Source organism: Capricornis sumatraensis, chromosome 6 (genome assembly GCF_032405125.1).
Source record: "Capricornis sumatraensis isolate serow.1 chromosome 6, serow.2, whole genome shotgun sequence".
Lineage (NCBI taxonomy): Eukaryota > Metazoa > Chordata > Mammalia > Artiodactyla > Bovidae > Capricornis > Capricornis sumatraensis.
The window spans coordinates 100,288,175-100,309,373 of NC_091074.1; the positions used below are offsets into that span (position 1 = coordinate 100,288,175).

At 48.9% G+C, this 21,199-nt stretch overlaps 1 protein-coding gene across 1 annotated transcript in view; it reads left to right on the forward strand.

Annotated features, from left to right (window-relative positions):
- The first annotated feature begins 4,248 nt into the window (after nt 1-4,248).
- Nucleotides 4,249-21,199, forward strand: part of LOC138080797 (liprin-alpha-1-like) — a 34,912-nt gene continuing 17,961 nt past the window's right edge. The window contains 11 exon segments of the mRNA XM_068973644.1: nt 4,249-4,530; nt 9,690-9,791; nt 10,260-10,424; nt 11,311-11,381; nt 12,075-12,177; nt 12,399-12,474; nt 12,477-12,619; nt 14,524-14,673; nt 16,066-16,179; nt 17,424-17,507; nt 20,297-20,428. Coding sequence (XP_068829745.1) covers nt 4,249-4,530; nt 9,690-9,791; nt 10,260-10,424; nt 11,311-11,381; nt 12,075-12,177; nt 12,399-12,474; nt 12,477-12,619; nt 14,524-14,673; nt 16,066-16,179; nt 17,424-17,507; nt 20,297-20,428 — 1,422 coding nt within the window.

Here is a 21,199-nt window from a genome sequence, read left to right on the forward strand (position 1 = left end):
GCCTTGAGAACCCCATGAACAGTATGAAAAGGCAAAAAGATAGGAAACTGAAAGATGAACTCCCCAGGTCAGTAGGTGCCCAGTATGCTACTAGAGATCAGTGGAGAAATAACTCCAGAAAGAATGAAGAGATGGAGCCAAAGCAAAAACAACACCCAGTTGTGGATGTGACTGGTGATGGAAGCAAGGTCTGATGCTGTAAAGAGCAATATTGCATAGGAACCTGGGATGTTAGGTCCATGAATCAAGGCAAACTGAAAGTGGTCAGACAGGAGATGGCAAGAGTGAACATCGACATTTTAGGAATCAGCTAACTAAAATGGACTGAAATGGGTGAATTTAACTTAGATGACCATTATATCTACTACTGTGGGCAAGAATCCCTTCGAAGAAATGGAGTAGCCATCATGGTCAACAAAAGAGGCCAAAATGCAGTACAGAGAAGCCTAGAGGGCTACATTTCACGGGGTCTCAAGAGTCAGACGTGACTAAGCAACTAAATAACAATTCTAAATTCTAGATGTTGTGTAGATGAATTATCAAAAACCTTCAGTATCTCAGGATTAACCTGGCCCTTAGGGAAAAAGGAGATATTGTCCTAGAATTTTTCTAAAAGATCTCCCCCTATTAAATATACTGGGACAGAAGGTACAAAGAGAAATTGAAGCAATCCTTAGAAAAGGACGGGTTTCTCAGGTGGCTCAGTAGTAAAGAATCTGCCTACCAGTGCAGAAAACACTGGATACATTGGTTTGATCCCTGGGTTGGGAAAATGCCCTGGAGGAGGAAATGCCTGGAAAAATCCCATGGACAGAGGAGGCTGGTAGGCTATAGTCCATGGGGTGGCAAAGAGTCACACATGACTGAGCACGCACGCAGTGGGCACTGACAAGAGGACTATGTCAAAGGATAGACTTGCATACTTCCATAATATGGTTAGAAACCCCTACCATTTAAATATTTTTAGTACTCTGAGGAAGTAGTATCGGCAGTCTCATTGTACAAGGAAGTCCTGTTGTTGCATTTGTCAAGACACGGGAACATTTAGTTTTCATGAGTATAGGAAATTTTGACTTGTTAGCTATTAAGACTGTTGCTTTAGCAAAACACTATAAACATTTCATCAAAGACACAATGCATACTGTGTCCCAAGACGTGCCCACGACTTACCTGAACATGCTTGCTTTCCTTCTTTGCCCACATCCAGAAGCATCCCAGTTGCTCATAACCCTCATCATGGAAATGGTGTCATGGTAACCCCTATCACTTAGTCTTGATATTCTTCCCATTTCACAAAAGAGAAAAAGCTCAAAAAGCAGAGACCCTCCTGTCTTAAGTCCAAAAGTAGACATTCTAATCTATTTATGTTAAAGTAAAACTGGTCATAGCAAACACTCTCTTTCAACAACATAAGAGAAGACTCTACACATAGACATCAATAGATGGTCAATACCAAAATCAGATTGATTATATTCTTTGCAGACAAAGATGGAGAAGTTCTATACAGTCAGAAGAAACAAGACTGGAAGCTGACTGTGGCTCAGATCATGAGCTCCTTATTGCCGAATTCACACTTAAATTGAAGAAAGTAGGGAAAACCATTAGACCATTCAGGTACGACCTAAATAAAATTCCTGTTATACAGAGGAAGTGAGAAATAGATTTAAGGGACTAGATCTGATAGACAAGAATGCCTGAAGAACTATGGACAGAGGTTCATGACATTGTACAGGAGACAGGGATTAAGACCATCCCCAAGAAGAAGAAAGGCAAAAATGCAAAATGATTGTCTGAGGAGGCCTTACAAACAGCTATGAAAAGAAGAGAAGCGAAAGGCAAAAGAAAAAAGGAAAGATATACCCATATGAATGCAGAGTTGCAAAGAATAGCAAGGAGAGATAAGAAAGCCTTCCTCAGTGATCAGTGCAAAGAAATAGAGGAAAACAATACAATGGGAAATACTAGAGATCTCTTCTGGAGAAGGAAATGGCAATTCACTCCAGTATTCTTGCCTAGATAATCCCATGGACAGAGGAGCCTAGCAGGCTATAGTCCATGGGGTTGCAAGAGTCAGACATGACTTATCAACAAATCTCTTCAAGAAAATTAGAGATACCAAGGGAACATTTCATGCAAAGTTGGGCTCGATAAAGGACAGAAATGGTATGGACCTAACAGAAGCAGAAGATGTTAAGAAGAGGTGGCAAGAATACACAGAAGAACTGTATAAAAAAGAGCTTCACGATCCAGATAATCACGATGGTGTGATCACTCACCTAGAGCCAGACATCCTGGAATGTGAAGTCAAGTGGGCCTTAGAAAGCATCACTACGAACAAAGCTAGTGGAGGTGATGGAATTCCAGTGGAGCTATTTCAAATCCTGAAAGACGATGCTGTGAAAGTGCTGCACTCAATATGCCAGCAAATTTGGAATACTCAGCAGTGGCCACAGGACTGGAACAGGTTAGTTTCATTCCAATCCCAAAGAAAGGCAATGCCAAAGAATGCTCAAACTACCACACAATTGCACTCATCTCACATGCTAGGAAAGTAATGCTCAAAATTCTCCAAGCCAGGCTTCAGCAATACGTGAACTGTGAACTTCCAAATGTTCAATCTGGTTTTAGAAAAGGCAGAGGGACCAGAGCTCAAATTGCCAACATCCACTGGATCGTCGAAAAAGCAAGAGAGTTCAAAAAAAAAAAAAAAAAAAACCCATCTATCTCTGCTTTATTGACTATGCCAAAGCCTTTGACTGTGTGGATCACAATAAGCTGTGGAAAATTCTTCAAGAGATGAGAATACCAGACCACCTGACCTGCCTCTTGAGGAACCTATATGCAGCTCAGGAAGCAACAGAACTGGACATGGACAACAGACTGGTTCCAAATAGGAAAAGGAGTACATCAAGGCTGTATACTGTCACCCTGCTTATTTAACTTCTATGCAGAGTACATCATGAGAAACGCTGGGCTGGAAGAAGCACAAGCTGGAATCAAGATTGCTGGGAGAAATATCAATAACCTCAGATATGCAAATGACACCACACTTATGGCAGAAAATGAAGAGGAACTAAAAAGCCTCTTGATGAACGTGAAAGAGGAGAGTGAAAAAGTTGGCTTAAAGCGCAACATTCAGAAAATGAAGATCATGGCATCTGGTCCCATCACTTCATGGCAAATAGATGGGGAAACAGTGTCAGACTTTATTTTTTTGGGTTCCCAAATCACTGGAGATGTTGACTGCAGCCATGAAATTAAAAGATGTTTACTCCTTGGAAGAAAAGTTAAGCAGAGACATTACTTTGCCAACAAAGGTCTGTCTAGTCAAGGCTGTGGTTTTCCCAGTGGTCATGTATGGGTGAGAGAGTTGGACTGTGAAGAAAGCTGAGTGCTGAAGAATTGATGCTTTTGAACTGTGGTGTTGGAGAAGACTCTTGAGAGTCCCTTGGACTGCAAGGAGATCCAACCAGTCCATTCTAAAGGAGATCAGCCCTGGAATTTCTTTGGAAGGAATGATGCTAAAGCTGAAGCTCCAGTACTTTGGCCACCTCATGCAAAGAGGTGACTCATTGGAAAAGACTCTGATGCTGGGAGGGATTGGGGGCAGGAGGAGAAGGGGACGACAGAGGATGAGATGGCTGGATGGCATCACCGACTCGATGGATGTGAGTTTGAGTGAACTCCGGGAGATGGTGATGGACAGGGAGGTCTGATGCTGCAATTCATGGGGTCGCAAAGAGTTGGACGCGACTGAGCAACTGAACTGAACTGAACTGAACTGAAGAACCAACAATTGAAAGAAAAACTTTACAAAATTTCGAACAATTTTTGATGAAGGAATATATTTCTTTAAGTTGAGGTTTTGTTGATTTACAATAATTTGTTTGTTTAAGGTGTACAGCAAAGTGATTCAGTGATTCAGCCTCTCAGGTTTTTCCTTGGACAAAATTCATTCCCTTTGGGAGGCCCGTGGGCCATGCCCTCAACTCAGAACAGCTAAGACTCCTGAATATGCAAAGCAGCAAGTGGTGGTGCCTGTGGGGGTTTTTAGACTGAATGAATTATTCTAACATGATACAAGAAATAAACCCAGAGGTCAAGAGAGGATCTCCTAGCCTATCTTCAAACAGGAGGCCCTGCTCCCTTGAATGTGAGTGCGTGAAACAGCGCTTGGGAAGGGAAGAGGTGTGTCATGAATATTTTGCCTGCAGAGGACAAAGTGGTGTGTAGAGAGGATGCGCAGGCATGTCCCAGGACAGGACACTGAGCACACAGACAGTGACTGGACTCTCAGCCCTGCTCTTGGGGCATGGCACTGTCTCCACCGCTGACACAGGGGGAGCAGCTCACACGTGTCCTGGAGAGTACGGTCACATGATCTGGACCTGGCCAATCGGTGTGTTCTATCCCCCCGGCCACCGTCATTGGCTCAGGACTGGTGCGGTGACCAATCGGGGCCCAGGGCCGGGCCACACGCTGGAATCAAGGGAAGAGGAGCTCGCCTTCTGCCAGAAGGGGTGGGGCTGGGTGAGGTCAGGCTCCAGCTGTGGAAGGGGTGTGAGGTCAGCCTGGGGCAGTTGGTGACCTTCCTGAGCCCTTCAGGGCAGAGCGGCTGGCCTGAGAATGAGGGCACTGCTGAGCCCAGGGGTTGAGAGCACCGGTTCCTGCTGTGGTCCCGGAGCTCCACCTGAAACCCGAGGGAAGCCGTCTGCCTGTGAGTCCTCTCCTGCTTGTCTGTCTGCTTGTTTGAACCACGCTGGGTTTTCTGTCCAGCTGGCTAAGTGGAGCCCCTGGAAATGCAACTGTGTGGGTTTTGGCTGGCTTCAGGGAAGAAATGCCAGATGACACTTGGAGACTCCAGTTTAATCTGGATTCAGGTCATAGCTCTTGAAAATGAAGTGAAAGTCCCTCATTTGTGTATGATTCTTGCGACCCCATAGGCTATACAGTTCATGGAATTCTCCAGGCCAGAATACTGGAGTGGGTAGCCTTTCCCTTCTCTAGGGGATCTTCCCAGTCCAGGGATTGAACCCAGGTCTCCTGCACTGCAGGCAGATTCTTTACCAGCTGAGCCACAGGAGAAGCCCATGAATACTGGAGTGGGTAGCCTGTCCCTTCTGCAGTGGATCAGGATTCCCAACCCAGGAATCAGACCTGGGACTCCTGCATGGCAAGAGGATTCTTTACCAGCTGAGCTATCAGGGAAGGCCAGTATCTCTTAAGGCCAGCTATTCATTGATATTTCTTAAGGCCAGCTATTAATTGTAGGATTACCCTAATTAGTCTTCACAGGATTAAGGTAGCAACCTGCTAAGGTAGCAATCGATGTCTTTTTTCTGGAGGACAAAACTGGGGCTCAAAGAAGGGGGTAACAGGTAACACAGCTACAGCAAGGAAGTGTGTACCTAGACAAAATCCCCAGATCCTGCTGTTAGAACTCAGGGAAACCGTATGGTGTGGTTCGTCCATGTGACAGGGGGCAAGGTACCCAGCCCACACTGGATACTGTGGGGACCTGACTTGGTAACTGCCTCCTGGCAGCTCTGAGACTCACAAAAGCAATTGGCACTGAAGAGAGGAAGGACACCTCCCTTCATCCACCCCACCACACCCTCCGGGTTCTCCCATACCCTGCCCCCTTTCTCTTGCTTTGTGAGGGAATAAGAGTCACACTCATGTGACCACATTGGCTGTCCACTGTTCACGAGCTACCAACTGGAGCTGCTCCAGGAGAGGCCACGAGCCTTTGCCCCTGAGTACCTCTCTTTCCTTTGCACCGTGGGAGCCCTCCTCCACACCTGCACACCAGAGGCCTTTTTCTGAGACCTGTAGGGACTCTCCCTCAGTTTGCAACAGGTTGCATCCATCGCTGTCCTTGCAGTGCCTCCCTTGAAGCTCAGCTCATGAGCTCCTTTGTCTGCATCGTGGCCCACCTGGCTGCCACAGGAGGGACAGAGCTGACAATGAATCCAAAGCTCGGATCTCACAGCCGGGAATCTGTGTATACAGGACCTGATTATTCACGCTGTAGAGGCTGTATTAGGTTCCAGGGATCCGTAACCAGGGCTTGGGGCAAAGTGACTCCACAGTTGCTGGTGATGCTGTCTTCTCCAGAGGTTCCTCTGATGCAGAGCTCTGGTGGGGACAGAGCTGTCTGTTCACTCAGGGTCTGAGTGACTTGAGGCTGGGGTGTCCTTGTAAGCTGAGTCTCAGCAGCCTTCACCCAGCTTCTCCCCTGACCCCAGGGAGGAGCCCTCCAGCGTCTCCATCTGGAAGCCTGGGGTGCCTCCCATGGCCCCCTCCCTTCTCGGCCGGTCCTGAAGCCCACCGTCTGTCTCCCGAGCACCACAAGGTGACTGATACTCAGTGCTCAGCCGGTTTGGGCAGAGTGTTGGGTATATTTTCTGTGCCTCCCTTTCCTTGGGGAGCTTAGTCTCTACCATCCGGACTGACTTGTCAGGCCTGCGGTTGAATTTTTGTCTTCCCAGCCCAAGGAACTGTCCAGAGCTGTTAGCCAGTCCCCTCTGCTTGACTTTTTCCCTGCCTTTTCTTCCCAGAGTCAGCTTTGTTCTGATGGCCCGAGGGAAGGAGCAGCCCTCTCAGTCCCCAGCTCCCTCACTGGGCTTTTGTTTGAAATCTTGGATTGTGGCTGCCTAAAGACCTCTTTTGAAATGTATTTAGCTTCTCTAGCTCTTGGTAGGTGACCCACAAGCTGCTTGCATCTATAACTGGAAGTGGGGAAGCCCTGGGTGTCTTCTCTCATCTGAAGCCACATGTAAAATTCACAGGAATTCTATTGATCATCTTTGATAGCGGGGTAAACAAGAACCAGGGGTCCTTGCTTATTACCCACAGTAGTGTTTCTGATCAGAATCCCCAGCTTGCCCAGGCTGTTTCAATGCCACTTGCACTTGGGAAGAAGGTGGGGCAAGCGGCCCATGCGGCCTGGGGACAGAGGAGCCAGTCTGCCCTCTTCCCTTGCCCATGCTGGCCCAGGGCAGGCCTTGTGATGACAGGCTGCTGGTGGTGGAGGAGAAGGCTGAGGAGGGAGGGGTTGTGTGAACTGTATTCTGTGACGCGGTCACGTGCGGGGTTTCTTTTTCAGTTTGAAAAAATGATTGCTTTTACTCTTCTCTCCAGTTTCGCTTTAAGGTTGAAAATGAAGATTTCATTCTTAAAGTTGAGCACAGTGATTTTACAGTCTTTTTGAAAGCAATAGTTGAGGTTTTCAAAAGACATCTCAGAGAACTCAGAGAACTTTATCTGCTAGATAAAGCAAAAAAAAAGAGAATGTGTTCAGGGTGAACTAGGGGCAGGACCCCAAACTGTCCTCTGTCTCTCCCAGAGTCGGTAATTGCTGAGATGGGTGGATATAGGGCCTCAAGCACCCTGGGGACCGAGGTCCTCAAGTGACAGCAGAGGTCCCGGCTGAGCCAGGAGCAGTATGGCCTGTGCCCTGGTGAGTGGAGAGCCGCAAGGCTGGGAGTGGGGCCAGGAGAGGGGGTGGGAGACTCGGGCGCGGAGGGAGGGGAAGCACCTGGCGGGGTCTGGAAGGCGCTGGCTGTTGCGGCTCAAGGCAGGGACACCCCTGAACCTCCACAGGGCAGAGTTGTCTGGCAGCCCAGGGTCAAAGTTAAGAGGGCGAGTTCACAGCAGATTGACGGAACCCCTGTACCCACTGTGAATTCATTTTAAGTGCCTGGAGCGAGGTTGGTCAAGCCCTTGCTGAGCTCAAGTGAGGGAGTCAGTCAGGGAGGACCGAGCTCAGGGTGAGAGTGAGGGGCAGCTAGTGTGGTGAGTCCTTGTCACCCGGGTGGGTTCTGGGGACCCCCTTGAGTTCAGTGGTGCCCTTTGAGTAGCCTCACTGGAGGCTTGTTTGGGGGGTAGAGGAGGCAGAAGCCCACTTAGAAGACGTGCTCATTCCTAGTGGTGGTGGTTTCTGAAGCGGTGTATACTATTTGGTTCGACTGTGAACCCGTCCCCTTGCAGGGTCATGTTTGATGGTGGGCCTGAGCTGAGGGCACGGCCTTCCTTCTCCTGCACCCCACACTCATCTGTCGTCTTTTTGGCAGCCCCTCCCCCCTCTCTGCACCCTTGATGGTGGGCCTGAGCCCAGCCCCCCTGTTACCACGGAGCCCCTTGTGACTGAATGGGTTCCAGGTTCCAGGCTCCTGGGAGACGTGCTGGAGGCAGAGCCTTCGTGCCATTTCTTCTAGAGACAGCAGCGCTGATGGTCCTAGTGTGAGAGCAGTGGTCCTAGTGTGAGAGCAGAGTGTCTGAGAGTGGTGTGTGAGAGCATCATGTGTGAGAGTAGTGTGTGAGAGTGGTGTGTGAGAGCGTTGTGTGTGAGAGCGGTGGTCGTAGTGTGAATAGTGGTGGTCGTAGTGTGAGATCAGTGGTGATAGCTCGGGTGCTGAGGTATCTAATCGTGAAACAGCAGTTGCCCCTGAGTGGGGGGCTGCCCCCATCCGCAAGGATGGGTCGCAGAAGGGCCCGCTTATGGGCACTTTTCCAGTGCTGCTACCCCAAGGCAAAGGCCAAGACAAGGAAGAGCGTGGCCTCGGCCCAAGTCCTGGAAGCAGAGTGGCCTGAGGTGGGAGCAGCCGGGGGCTGGGCCTGTCGGATTGGCCTTCACCCAGCGAAGCGTTGGGGTTGTATTTCATTTTGTGAGCCTGGTTATGGGCCCTACCGGCCAGGGCGTTTTGGCCTTCTGGGCAGGATCGACCCCAGCAGGTTGACCTTGTAAGTGGTTGTGCAGGTGCTGCGTGGAGGACGGGCGGGGGCCCCACCAGAAGGGAAACACTGGCTGGAGGAGTCACTGGGGCATGGGGATTGAGCTATAGAGTCAGTCCTTGAAGCAGAAAGGCTAAGCCCCTTAACATCTCCCATCTTTCAAAGCACAGAACAGTGTGTCCAGTATCTTAATGACGGGTACCTACTGCTTATGTGTATAACATACACCCTCATAGCTTCACATGTCTACTACATGCCTCTTACAAGTGTTGGGCAGTGTTCTAGGTGTTGAATACTCAGTATGTAGTAGGGAATACGTAGCCCAGGATTTTTTAATTTGTGCAAAGAAAACTAAAAGAATGAAAGACTCCATGTGGTTCAGTTTGAGCAAGTTCACCACGTGGACGGCACCGCGTGCATGAAAATCGTGATAAAATACATATAACGTGAATTTAACATTTTATCCAGTTTCTAGAATGACTGGGTGACTTCAGTGGAGTCAGGCTAACAGATGGCCTTGGGGTGCCATCAGCCTTTTTCCCAGAGGAACACTCCAAGTCCTGATGGCCTTGTAGATCTTACCTTTCTTCCTCACTCTCCCCAGCGGTTCTAGGTCACTTGTCTGTGTGTCATTTAAGAATCTCTTTATCCACTTTGTTGTTAGGTTTATGTTTAGGGAAGTTTCTCAGACTTCCCTGGGTCTTGAGAAGGCAGGCTTGGATTCCGGGTTCTCCCCTGCCGCGTGCCTGCCAGGTCGAGATGGAGGCTGAAGGCTGGTCTGAGTTGTGGTGGTCTGTGTGGTGTTGGGGTCAGTGGACCCCCTCTTCTCTGGAGGGGCAGGGAGACCCTTTGTATGGAGCCTGGAGAGACTTGACAGGGTCAGTCTTCAGAGTCTCGCTCTCTTTTTAATTTGTGTTTGCATTTAGTTACTTACTCATTTCACTGTTTTCTAGGAGTTGGCAACATCTACGGAAGAACTCAATGTATGCTGGGAACAGCTTCTTGCAAGAGAAGAAGAAATTGCTGTGCTGAAAGCAGAGAGGAATAACACCAGGGTCAGTAGGGGGATTCTCATGTGTTGACATTTGCCCCGCGGGGGTCACTGCTGGGCTCCGTGTTGCTGTCTTTAAACTCTGTCTGGTTTTCAAGTCAGTTTTCACATCTTCCCACTGAGCAGACCAGGGTGGATGAGTTTGGGGTTCTCATACTTTGCTTCAAATTTATGATGAGAGCTAATATAATTTTAGTACATTTGAGGGGGGAGTTCTCTGAACTTACATTTTTGTCCATGCTACAGTTTGTGTGGGGTCTTAGTTCCCCGACCAGGGATTAAAACCCATGACCCCTGCAGAAGTGCGGAGTCTTACTGGGGCCACTGGGGAAGTCCACTCTAACTTTAGGCTGCACTGGTGGGATTCCGACTTGCCTTAGCATGTTTCCGGCTGTAGCATGAGGCTGAGAGGGGTTATCGGCCCTGAATTCAAGCATGAGGTTGAAGGTGCTCCTTTGGCCCTGCCCTGCAGCTGCTGCTGGAGCACCTGGAGTGCCTGGTTTCCCGGTACGTACCGTCCCTGCAGACGACAGCGGGCAAGTGGCAGGCGCAGTCCCCAGCCGGCATGACCAGCGAGCTGGAGGTGCTCAAGGCACTGAAGTCACTCTTTGAGCACCACAAGGCCCTGGACAAGAAGGTACCAGCCACCCGGCCATCCCGGATTTGTACACTTGCTGCCTTGTTAGGTGGATGATGCATGTATTTATGTAACTAGTTGACTTTTGAGCTACTTGAATTCTTATAAATACATTTTTTCTGTAAGAAGTCAGAGTTTTATATGGTTAAAAAGTGTTGCCTGCGTCCATGCTCAGTCATGTCTGAGTCTTTGTGACGCTGTGGACTGTAGCCCACCATGCTCCTCTCTTCCTGGGACTTCCCAGGCAAGAATATTGGAGTGGGTGGCCATCTTCTACTCCAGGGGATCTTCCCGACCCAAGGATCGAACCTGCCCTCTTGCATTGGCAGGTGGATTCTTTACCATTGATCCACCTGGGAAGCCCCCAGTTAAAAAGTATTAGTTGGTATAAATGTTTCCAGATTTATTATATTCTGTATATCAATTTGCAATTAAAAACTAGGTAATAGAATTATCTTAGGATAACATTTTTTTCTCTCAAACTTAGAATTTAAAGCTGTTAATAAGCAGATTTTCTTGACGTTAAGATCAGTGAGATACATTAAATGTATTCTGTTACAGTAGCAGTGTATTAGGGTGAGTGTACAATGGCAACCCACTCCAATACTCCTGCCTGGAAAATCCCATGGGTGGAGGAGCCTGGTAGGCTGCAGTCCATAGGGTCACGAAGAGTCGGACACTGCTGAGCAACTTCACTTTCACTTTTCACTTTCATGCATTGGAGAAGGAGATGGCAACCCACTCCAGTGTTCTTGCCTGGAGAATCCCAGGGACAGGGGAGCCTGGTGGGCTGCCATCTATGGGGTCACACAGAGTCGGACACAACTGAAACGACTTAGCAGCAGCAGCAGCAGCAGCATACACTAAGAAGTGCACTAACGTATAGACACACGTCAACACACGAGGAGCACTTGAAGGGTGTAGTTTGTTAGAAGAATTAGGTGCCACACATAAAGAGGTAAGTTCAGTCATTGTGTAATTTCAGTTAGTTCAGTTCAGTTCAGTCACTCAGTCGTGTCCAACTCTTTGCAGTCCCATGAATTGCAGCATGCCAGGCCTCCCTGTGCAACACCATCTCCCGGAGTTCACTCAACCTCACATCCATCGAGTCGGTGATGCCATCCAGCCATCTCATCCTCTGTCGTCCCCTTCTCCTCCTGCCCCCAATCCCTCCCACCATCAGAGTCTTTTCCAATGAGTCAACTCTTCTCCTGAGGTGGCCAAAGTACTGGAGTTTCAGCTTTAGCATCATTCCCTCCAAAGAACACCCGGGGCTGATCTCCTTCAGAATGGACTGGTTGGATCTCCTTGCAGTCCAAGGGTTTGTCATTTGTATCCTTCATTTTAAAAAAGTATGAAGGCTATAGAGGTGGAAATCAGATGTTCTTTATCTTTCTGATTGAAGACCAGCCCACCTGGGTTATTTTAATGACTAGTAAACTAGACTTATGGCTCAGAGCTGCAGGATCTCTTAAGTACCCCTTTGTCCAGTAGGAGACAAATTCTGACTCTAATCACCTGGTTCTAATCGGGATGGATAGCATCACCATGTATTTTCTTTTTATGCTGTATTTTCAGTTTTGAGTTGAGTTTTTCCAAATGGAATTTTGCTGTCTTATTTCTTTATTCTGATTCAATTTTTTGGTTTTCGCTGATGATTCTTAAAGAGAAGAATAACCCGAAAAAGATACTAATGGACGGGGTGCTTGATGTAACTCACAAGCAAGAAAACATGCCAAGCACCAACGGAAAGGCATGTCCTCGGTCTCACTCTCTGTCTGGTTCTCGTCTTACTATCCAGTCTGTGCCGGGCTGTTGAGACCTTTCACCAATGCACCATGTAGGTCAGAGTGGCCGTGAGGGTCGTGTGAGCTCCAGTGCGCAGAAAGCAGTTTTGACTTCACCGATTTCCCGGAAATGCTGCGTTCCCTCCCTCCCGAAACAAGGCTGTCTAAGGTTTCCTTTCCCCCTTAGAGAACCCGCGACGGCTCTCTAAGCCGTGAGGAAGACCTGGCTCAGGTGATCGAGCTCCAGGAGATCATGAAGAAGAAGTCAGGGAGCAGAGCCAGATGAAGGACCGCCTGGCAGCCCTCTCTGCCCACGTAACAGAGCTGGAGAAGGACCTGGACACGGCCAGGAAGGACTTCCTCAAGTCCAAGGAAGTGAACGGGAATCTACAGCGGGACATCCGTTAAGTGAGTGACAGTGGACGTGTCTGTTGTCCTGAGGTGGAATATGGGTCCCTTGTTCTCCCAGTGATCTCAGCCTTGGCATGGCTGCGTGAGCAAGAGCAGCGCACTGGCGAGACCGTGACTGGCTGCCTCCCCGCCTCTGCGTCGAGGTCTCTGGGGTAGAAGAGGCCTGGTCCAGGCGGGCCGTTGGCAGTGGACCAACATGAGGGCAGTCCTAGCGCTGTGCTGCACCCTGGGTGTGGACTCCTCATTTCCACAAGTTCTAGGGGGCCTAGTGTGTTCCATTTTTAAAAATTCATTCATTCACTCATTCATGTATTGGGGTATAGTTGCTTTATACTGCTCTGTCAATTTCTGCTGTACAGCAAAGTGAACCAATCATATATATACATATACACATGTATCCCTGTGTTTTAGATTTCCTACCCATTAACTTCACCGCAGAGCACTGAGTCGAGTGCCCTGTGCGGTACAGTAGGTCCTCACTCGCTGTGGCCTTGATGCAGAGTATCAGTAGTGTGTATATGTGAGCCCCAGTCTTCCAGGTCATCCCCCTACCTGCCTGCTGAATGTGTTCCCGATGATGCTGAAATTTCCTTCTGATTCACTCCGGCGAGTCTGAACGTCTGTGGACCCCGTTCTCTCGAAGAGATGGGAGCATGCTGCGTGGGCTCTGCTGAGGCAGCTTGCCTGGCCATCTTCTCTAGTTTTCTGAGGTTCCACTCCTTGAAGGGATGTGTGACAGTGATACTGGCGGTCAGACAAGTCGAGTGGCGTTTGCTCACCCTCAGATCCTCAGGCCTGTGCTGTGTAACCATGCAGAATCAGGATGTTTCTGGCGGTCATGTCTGCGGGTGTCATGATTTATGAGAAACTCCGTAACGGTCACTGTGAAAACAGAAGAGAGCTGGGGGCTCAGGCCTCCTCCTGTGAGCCTCGCCTCTTCTCTGTGCGCAGACAGACAGTGCCCACCCTGCCCCACCCCTCCCCCGTGAGGCCATCTCAGAGAGCACCCCTCCAGCATGAGGGACAGGAGGTGTACTTGTTTAGTAGCTCCGTGTGAGTAATTCTGTGTGAGAACTCAAAACAGAAATATTTGCACATGTTTGTATAACCTGTTCACACTACTCTTTGGCAACAGGAGGAGATTAGGTGGCAGAGTTTAATACATACAGAATTCTGGAAAAAGCGTTTTTAAGACCTTTCACGTTTAATGTTAGGACAACATCGGTTACTTAGTGAGCACGGAGGGACCTGAAATGGATTTTGAGCTGGTTGACAGGAGTCGCACCAGCAGCAAGCTCTGCTCCTGGTTTGAGCATTTCCTACATGTGGTGTAACTGCTTTAGAAGAACTAGGCTTGAGAAGGCTACTCCCAGTTGTGTTACACTTTGACTTCTGTTTCCACTCATTAATATTCTTATTTAATTTTGAGGAAATTGCATGAGATTTTTCCAACTTTTACCCGAGGAAATGAGCCTCAGAGCTCGCTGTTGGATCTGTTGAAGGTCCCTCCCTGTTCTGGGTCAAGCCCGCCTGTATGGTGTAGGAGACAGAGGTCCTCATTTCATGCCAGATACCTTCCCTCCGGGAATTCTTGCAATGACAGAGTAGTTTAGTGTACTTTTTGTTTGCTGTTTGGGTTTATTATGTAGAAAAGTAGCTTGGTAAATCGAGTGGCCAGACAGACGTTAAGACAGATGGGTGCCATCATGGCAAATGTGACATTTGAGGTGCGTTTTTGCTCACATCTCAGAAAACTGCCATGTCTAGGACTTTAATTTTGAGGACGCTAATTTTATGTTTGATTTGAAACTTAGGATTTAGTCCCACTTTTTTACTCTTAAGTGTATCGGAGCATTCTATGATAATGACTTACCTTTTCTCCTCTGCAATGCCTGGTGTAGGCTATGGCCCAGAAGGAGGACATGGAGAAGAGAATCAGTACACTTGAGAAACGCTACCTCGCTGCACAGCGCGAAGCCATCTCTGTGCACAACCTCGATGATAAACTTGAAAATGAAATCACAAATAAGGATTCTGTGCATCAACAGGTAGTGGCTTTTCCTGAACTGTGTCTGACCTTTACAGTAGTGAATACTGAGGAAGGAAGGTAAAGACCTTTTTACGTGACTCCCATGTTGGAAACCAAGTCCCAATGGAAAGTTCTTAGGACCCTAAAATACTGCGTTCAAAAGTGTGGCTGTACATCATGATAAATCAGCTGTACGGAAAGGAAATACATTTTTTAAAAATTGAGGGTGACTGCAACTTACAGGTTTGAATTATTTGGGATTTGGTTTCACCATTTTGTGGAATTCCACTCCTGACTCTTGTTTTACTTGACTTGAATCTGTTGGCTTGTTAGCATTTTTACTGAAAGAGCAGAGAGCAGCAGGGAACGTCACAGCAGCTGGCTGCCTGTTGGGAACCGGGGTCACTGTGACAAAAGGCAGGGTTAGAGCTCCAGTCTGATTAGGGTTTGTACTTCCTGTAGTTTGGTGAGCTTTACTGGCTCCTGTTCCTGTGTGGTCCCAGATAATCAGGACTTAACCAGGAAAACCAAATCTGGCTTCTCCAAAACAAAGTGAGTCAGTCTGTTGTGTGACAAAGTGTATCATTGGCCCCACTACAAAAATAAAATACTAGAAAGCCATTGAAATGTATGATGTGGAATGCTAATTAAGAGCATTACGATATACAAAACAATGGCTGTAAAAGGCAGATCAGAAAAGACTACGTACCATATGCTGTTGTTTTCTGAGGGTTTTAAAGCATCTCTTATTGTTTATGTATGTACATAGAGTAATACGCACACAGAAAAAATAAGAGAACTGCTTAGAAATAAATGCTACCCTCTCAGGAACCCAAGCGTATAGATAATTTCATTTATTTTTCTTTTTCAAAAAAGAATCTGTCTAAATGTTCTACACTGAAAGCTTTCAGAGTAAGAAGATCTGTTAAAAGAATAATCATGCATTTACAAATATTAGTTGACTGGCATTTTCCCAGGCACACTCTGATCAGGTCTGTATTTCAGAGAAGATGAAAGCCATATTTTGGCTTACAAGCCCAAGGCCATCTGCAGTCGGTAGGGTTCCCTTCAAATGATAATTCTGGTGATGTTTTAAGAAGGGTCAGTACTGACCCTTAACTTGTCAATAAGAATGAATAAGCTTCTACAGAAACCTGATCTTCTTTAATATATAAGAACTTTTTTTTTTAAGACTTCTTTGGAGATGTTTAGGAAAAGCAAATACTCTGGCAGGAGGTGTTCTGCCCACTGAGACCAAGCCCAGGAACACTGAGAGAAAAATTACCGTGATGCAGCTTCCGAAACAGAACTAACCCTGTAGACACATGCATTTCGGTTTTGTCTCAGCTTACTAACAATGGCAGAGGCTACACCACTTGGCACATTTTGATGTTCTGCTCTCTCTTTGTAGAAGGAGGATAAAGACCGACAGTTGCAGGAGTGCCTGGAGCTGGCAGAGCAGAAGCTGCAGCAGATGCTGCTGGAAGTGGAGGCTGAGCTGGCTCAGCAGGTAGCTGCGCTCTCCGAGGTGCTGCTCTTGGTCCCCGGGGGGCGGGCGCGGGGAGGGCCTGTTCCCATGCTGTCCCACCGTGCCCCTCCCCGAGCTGCTCAGTCCACGAAGGAGCGCAGACACGGGGGTTGTGCTGCCCGTCTGAGATGGGAGCGCTCCCTGAGTGTCAGACAGTCCCCGCTCCCGTGTCATCCCTACGTTAATTTCCCTCCAGTTTTGTCCTGTGCTCTGTGTGTCCCCAGAATGCTTCAGCTCTGAGTCACTGCTGCTCAGAGTTCAGTCAGCAACTCAAAGCCTAGCAGGATAAAGAACTAGAAAAATCCCATTCTCGTTTAAGAGATGGCCAAAATAGCTCTATAATGAACACAGTTTTCAGTTTTTATTCATACATTGTTGACTAAGTCACAGCGGGGCACGGTGCAGACCCGGGGCCCCACTCCCAGCTTGCAGTCCCCGGGAGCCCACTGGTGCGAGGCCACGTCCAGGAGACGTGGTGCTGCTGGGGGCATGGTCCCCATAGCCAGCCAGCCACCCCGACCTTCTGGAGGGAAAGGTGTTGCCCCGCATTGTTGGTGGGCACTGGCTGGGCATGGAGAGGCAGGCCGGGCCTGTGCTGGCCCGGCTGTCGGAGCGTTGCCTGGAGCTCAGTGAGCGGCTGAGGGGCCGGCCGGTCTCCGGAGGCGGGTGGTGTCCGGTGCTCGCAAACCCTCCCCGAGCAGGGTCACTAACAGCCGCCAGGGGGCGCCCTTCTGCCTGTGATCTTCCTCTCAAAGTTGGTTTCTTCTCTCCCCTGGTATCTTTGCTGTCTGTCCCAGGTCGGCCTTGTAGTCTGAACTTTTGTCTTCCAGAAGCTCTGCCACTAAGGAGGCTAAACTGTTCGAACTTACTTCGCAGCTTAGGAAGGAAGAACGTGTGCCCTCGTGTGTCCCGTGCTTGCCACTGCCTGCTGCCCGCGCTGGCTCGCCACAGGCAGTCTGAGGAGGGGGCGCATCGGCCGCGGGTGTGAGGCCGGGGGCCAGGGGGAGCACCTCTCCTCTCACGAGCCCGTCACCAGCACCCTCCATCACCCACGTGTCACACACGAAGCCGCGCTGGCTGTGTGAGCAGGCGTGCGGGTGTGCGCCGACCCCCCCCCCCCCCCGCGATCCCGGGGCCAGTGGTCCGCACAGAGCATGGCCCGCTTGCCGCCCCTGTGGTCACAGCCCGCGTGCCGTCAGGACAGGGTCGTTGCGAGCGGAGCTGATGCTGTTCTTGGCCGACAGGCGGGAGAGAGACACAGCAGCATCGAGGAGAGGGTGTGCCAGATAGAGGCCCAACTGGAGGAGAAGAGCTAGGAGCTGCCTTGGGTGCCTGTGGGCCAGAGCCGCGGCTGGGCGGGGCTGGCGCTGCCTTTCTCCGCCGCTCCAGTCTCTGCCGTGGAGTGTGCATGTGTGGCCCTGTCTGCTGATCCAGGCACCCAGCCTCTTGAGCAGGGCCAGATGTGGTCGCCCGTAGGTGGTTGTCAGGGGCCAGGGGGTCCCTACGTTCAAGGAGGACGCTTGTTGCTTTGACTAGCCAGGCCAGGGAGCTGCTCAGGATACAGTCGGACCTTACCAGGGCCCCTCAAACAAACCTGAGGGTGCCAGCCCGAGGCCCGTGAAACTGAAGGCATGGTGCCCAGGTGTGGAGGTGCTTGCCTCGGACGTGGCACTGGAGTCCCACATGCCAAACTGCTGGTCCAGACGTGATGTGTGTGTGTAGGATGGCTGCTCCTAGGCAGGAGGAGAACCGTAGTTGCGCTGCGACAGAAGGCGTGCCAGGAAAGGGCAATGGTGGAGGCTCTCATCAGAGAGCCCTGAGAGAGGTTTCCCGGAAGGGTTGGCCACACGGCGGTACAGACCATCCAGGAAATGGAGTGGGGATCCCAGGTCCAGTCTCAGGGGTCAGTACTGTCCCCACCCATAGCTGTGTTCTTGGGCCTGGACTGCAGAGCGTCACATGCGTGCTCTCAGGGGGCTGCGGTTCTGATTCCCATCATGAGACCTCGGTGAGGCTCCCTCCCTGCTTAGGCAGAGAGCTCAGTGTCTCCCGATCAGGGGTGCACTTCCTTACTTTCAGAACTGCTGCTCAGAGGCTGTTGAGATTGGGATGCTGTTTATGACTAAGCCAATTCAAAGTAAACTTTTGTTTTGCTTTAAAAATATTTGAATGCTGATGCCTTATTGGGGAAGCTGTGACAGGTTTTATTTCCTTGGGCTCAAAAATCACTGCAGATGGTGACTGCAGCCATGAGATTAAAAAATGCTTGCTCCTTGGAAAGCTACGACAAACCTAGACAGCATATTGAAAAGTAGAGACATCGCTTTGCCGACAAAGGTCCATATAGTCAAAACTATTGTTTTTCCAGTAGTCACGTATGGATGTGAGAGCTGGACCATAAAGAAGGCTGAACACTGAAGAATTGATGCTTTTGAATTGCGTTGCTGGAGAAGACTCTTTTTTAACAGAAAATAACCTGTCAACCCACTCCAGTACTCTTGCCTGGAAAATCCCATGGACGGGTGGGTTGCCATCTGTGGGGTCACACAGAGTCAGACACGACTGAAGTGACTTAGCAGCAGCAGCACCAGCAACCTGTTTTTTAATTTTTTATGATGGGAATATTTCAAACATGCACAAAAGTGGACGGAGTAGTATAATAAATACCCATGACCAATCAATTAGCCTCAGCAATTTCTAACATAGGGCCAATCTCAAATATATCATTCTTTTGTCTTCTCTCCATTTTTTTATACAGTAGGTCCTAAAACAGCTTTTTAAACCATGAAATTGATGCTCGTTTTATAAAACACAGACTTTTCAACTTTGTTATTACATTTAAAAATTGCTTGAGGTAATTATTTCCAATTTTTTAATATGAATTTTCATATTGGAAAAGACCCTGATGCTGGGAAAGATTGAAGGCAGGAAGAGAATGGATGACAGAGGATGAGACAGTTGGATGGCAGTTCTGGGAGTTGGTGATGGGCAGGGAAGCCTGGCATGCTGCAGTCCATGGGGTCACACAGTCAAACATGACTGAGCAACTGAACTGAATTGAATATGAATTATCATTGGAAGAAAAACTATGACCAACCTAGACAGCATATTAAAAAGCAGAGATATTACTTTGCCATCAAAGGAACACCTCGTTAAAGCTATGGTTTTCCCAGTAGTCATGTATGGATGTGAGAGTTGGACCGTAAAGAAGGCTGAGCACCAAAAAATCGATGCTTTTGAACTGAGGTGTTGGAGAAGACTCTTGAGAGTCCACTGGACTGCAAGGAGATCAAACTAATCAATCCTAAAGGAAATCAGTCCTGATTGGAGGGACTGATGCTGAGGCTGAAGCTTCAATACTCTGGCCACCTGATGCGAAGAACTGACTCATTGGAAAAGACCCTGATGCTGGGAAAGATTGAAGACAGGGGAAGAAGGTGCAGTAGAGGACGAGATGGTTGGATGTCATCACTGACTCGATGGACATGAGTTTGAGCAACTTCTGGGAGATAGTGAAGGACAGGGAAGCCTGGCGTGCTACAGTCCATGGGGTCACGAAGAGTCAGACACGACTGAGTGACTGAACAAGAGCAATCATTACAAAGAATTCAAGTGATGTTTCATGTAAAGAAAAATATGTGAAAGTCTATCTCCACTGGCTTTTTTTCCCAAAATGAATTTTCTCACTTTTTTCTTTATAAATTTAATTCATTTTACACCCTTAATCCAGAATCAAGCTCCTGTTTATATATTGGGAAATTCCTCCACCAACGTGTGTGTAAGCCAATCCCCTTTCAAGTGTACTTGTTTCTGAGTGTAAATCTGCTTGCTCCTCAAGCCCTTTCGACAGGAAATGGCTGGTGACACTAAGGTCCCCCAGGTGCTCTGCCAAAGAGAAGTGTTGGGAGTGACCTTTGACCAGTGAAGTCCCTGCCTGCCTCTGCACCTGCCCGTCTGCTCTGGGGATGCTCAAGAGCCCACCAGAGGTGGCCGTGGGAGGGGACCGCCTTGGGAACCAGGGTGCAGGCCGCTCACGTCACGGCTCCCTGGTGCTTTTAAAAGAACGACGACTATACTTGCTCTTGAAGTTTATGAGTTTTCATTTTTCCTGTTTTAGGCAAGGCAAAGAGAAGAGATGAATGAAGAACACAATGAACACTCATCAGACACTGTGGATAAGCTTCTGTCTGTTTCAGATGAGAGGCTTCAGCTTCGTCTGAAGGAGAGAATGGCTGCTCTGGAGGATAAGGTGAGCCAGCTTCATGGCCCCTTTACAAGAGGCGCATCTGGCCTGGCCTGGCTCAGCCCGGTCTGTGTGTGGGGGAAATCTCCAGGACAGGAGTTAGAAAACTCCCATAGAGGGCCCCAGAGTGAATGTCTTTACTGGTTAGAGTAGCAGCATTTCATGCTAGTCAATAAGCTTGACAGCATCCACAGGCAGTGTGTAAAGGAACAGACATAGATGTGTGCCCGCAACCCTTACAGAAAGCATCAGTGAGGCGGAATCACCAGTGGCCCCGATGTCACCAGCCGCTGTGCTAGAACATTCTTCTAGGTCCATCCTCACCCCTTCGTTTATTTCTTGGAAGTTTATTTCTGGGGCTTTGCTGGCAGCCCAGTGGCTGGGAGCCTGCCTTGCAAGGTCAGGGACGCAGGTTCAATCCCTGGTTGGTGAGCTAAGATCCCACGTGCCATGCGGCGATCACATCAAAGGAATCGCGCATGATGCAGCTAAGGCCCGATGCAGCCAAATCAATAAGTTTAGTTCAGGATCTTTTATATAATGTGATAGAAAAGATTGAAGCAAGTAAAAGCAAGCATTCTCATATTCCAACTCTAGCCTTCTCTCTTTTTATTTGCTTTGGGAAATGTCTGAGAACCTCTATCAGAGCAGCTCAGTGGGCAACAGTCTGGTTCAGGTTCAGTGAAAACCTGTCCCAGCTGCACCAGTGCCCTAAAGACGAGGCCCAGAACCTTCGCTGAGGTCAGTGCTTGGGTGATGCTTGTCTGAGAGAGACCC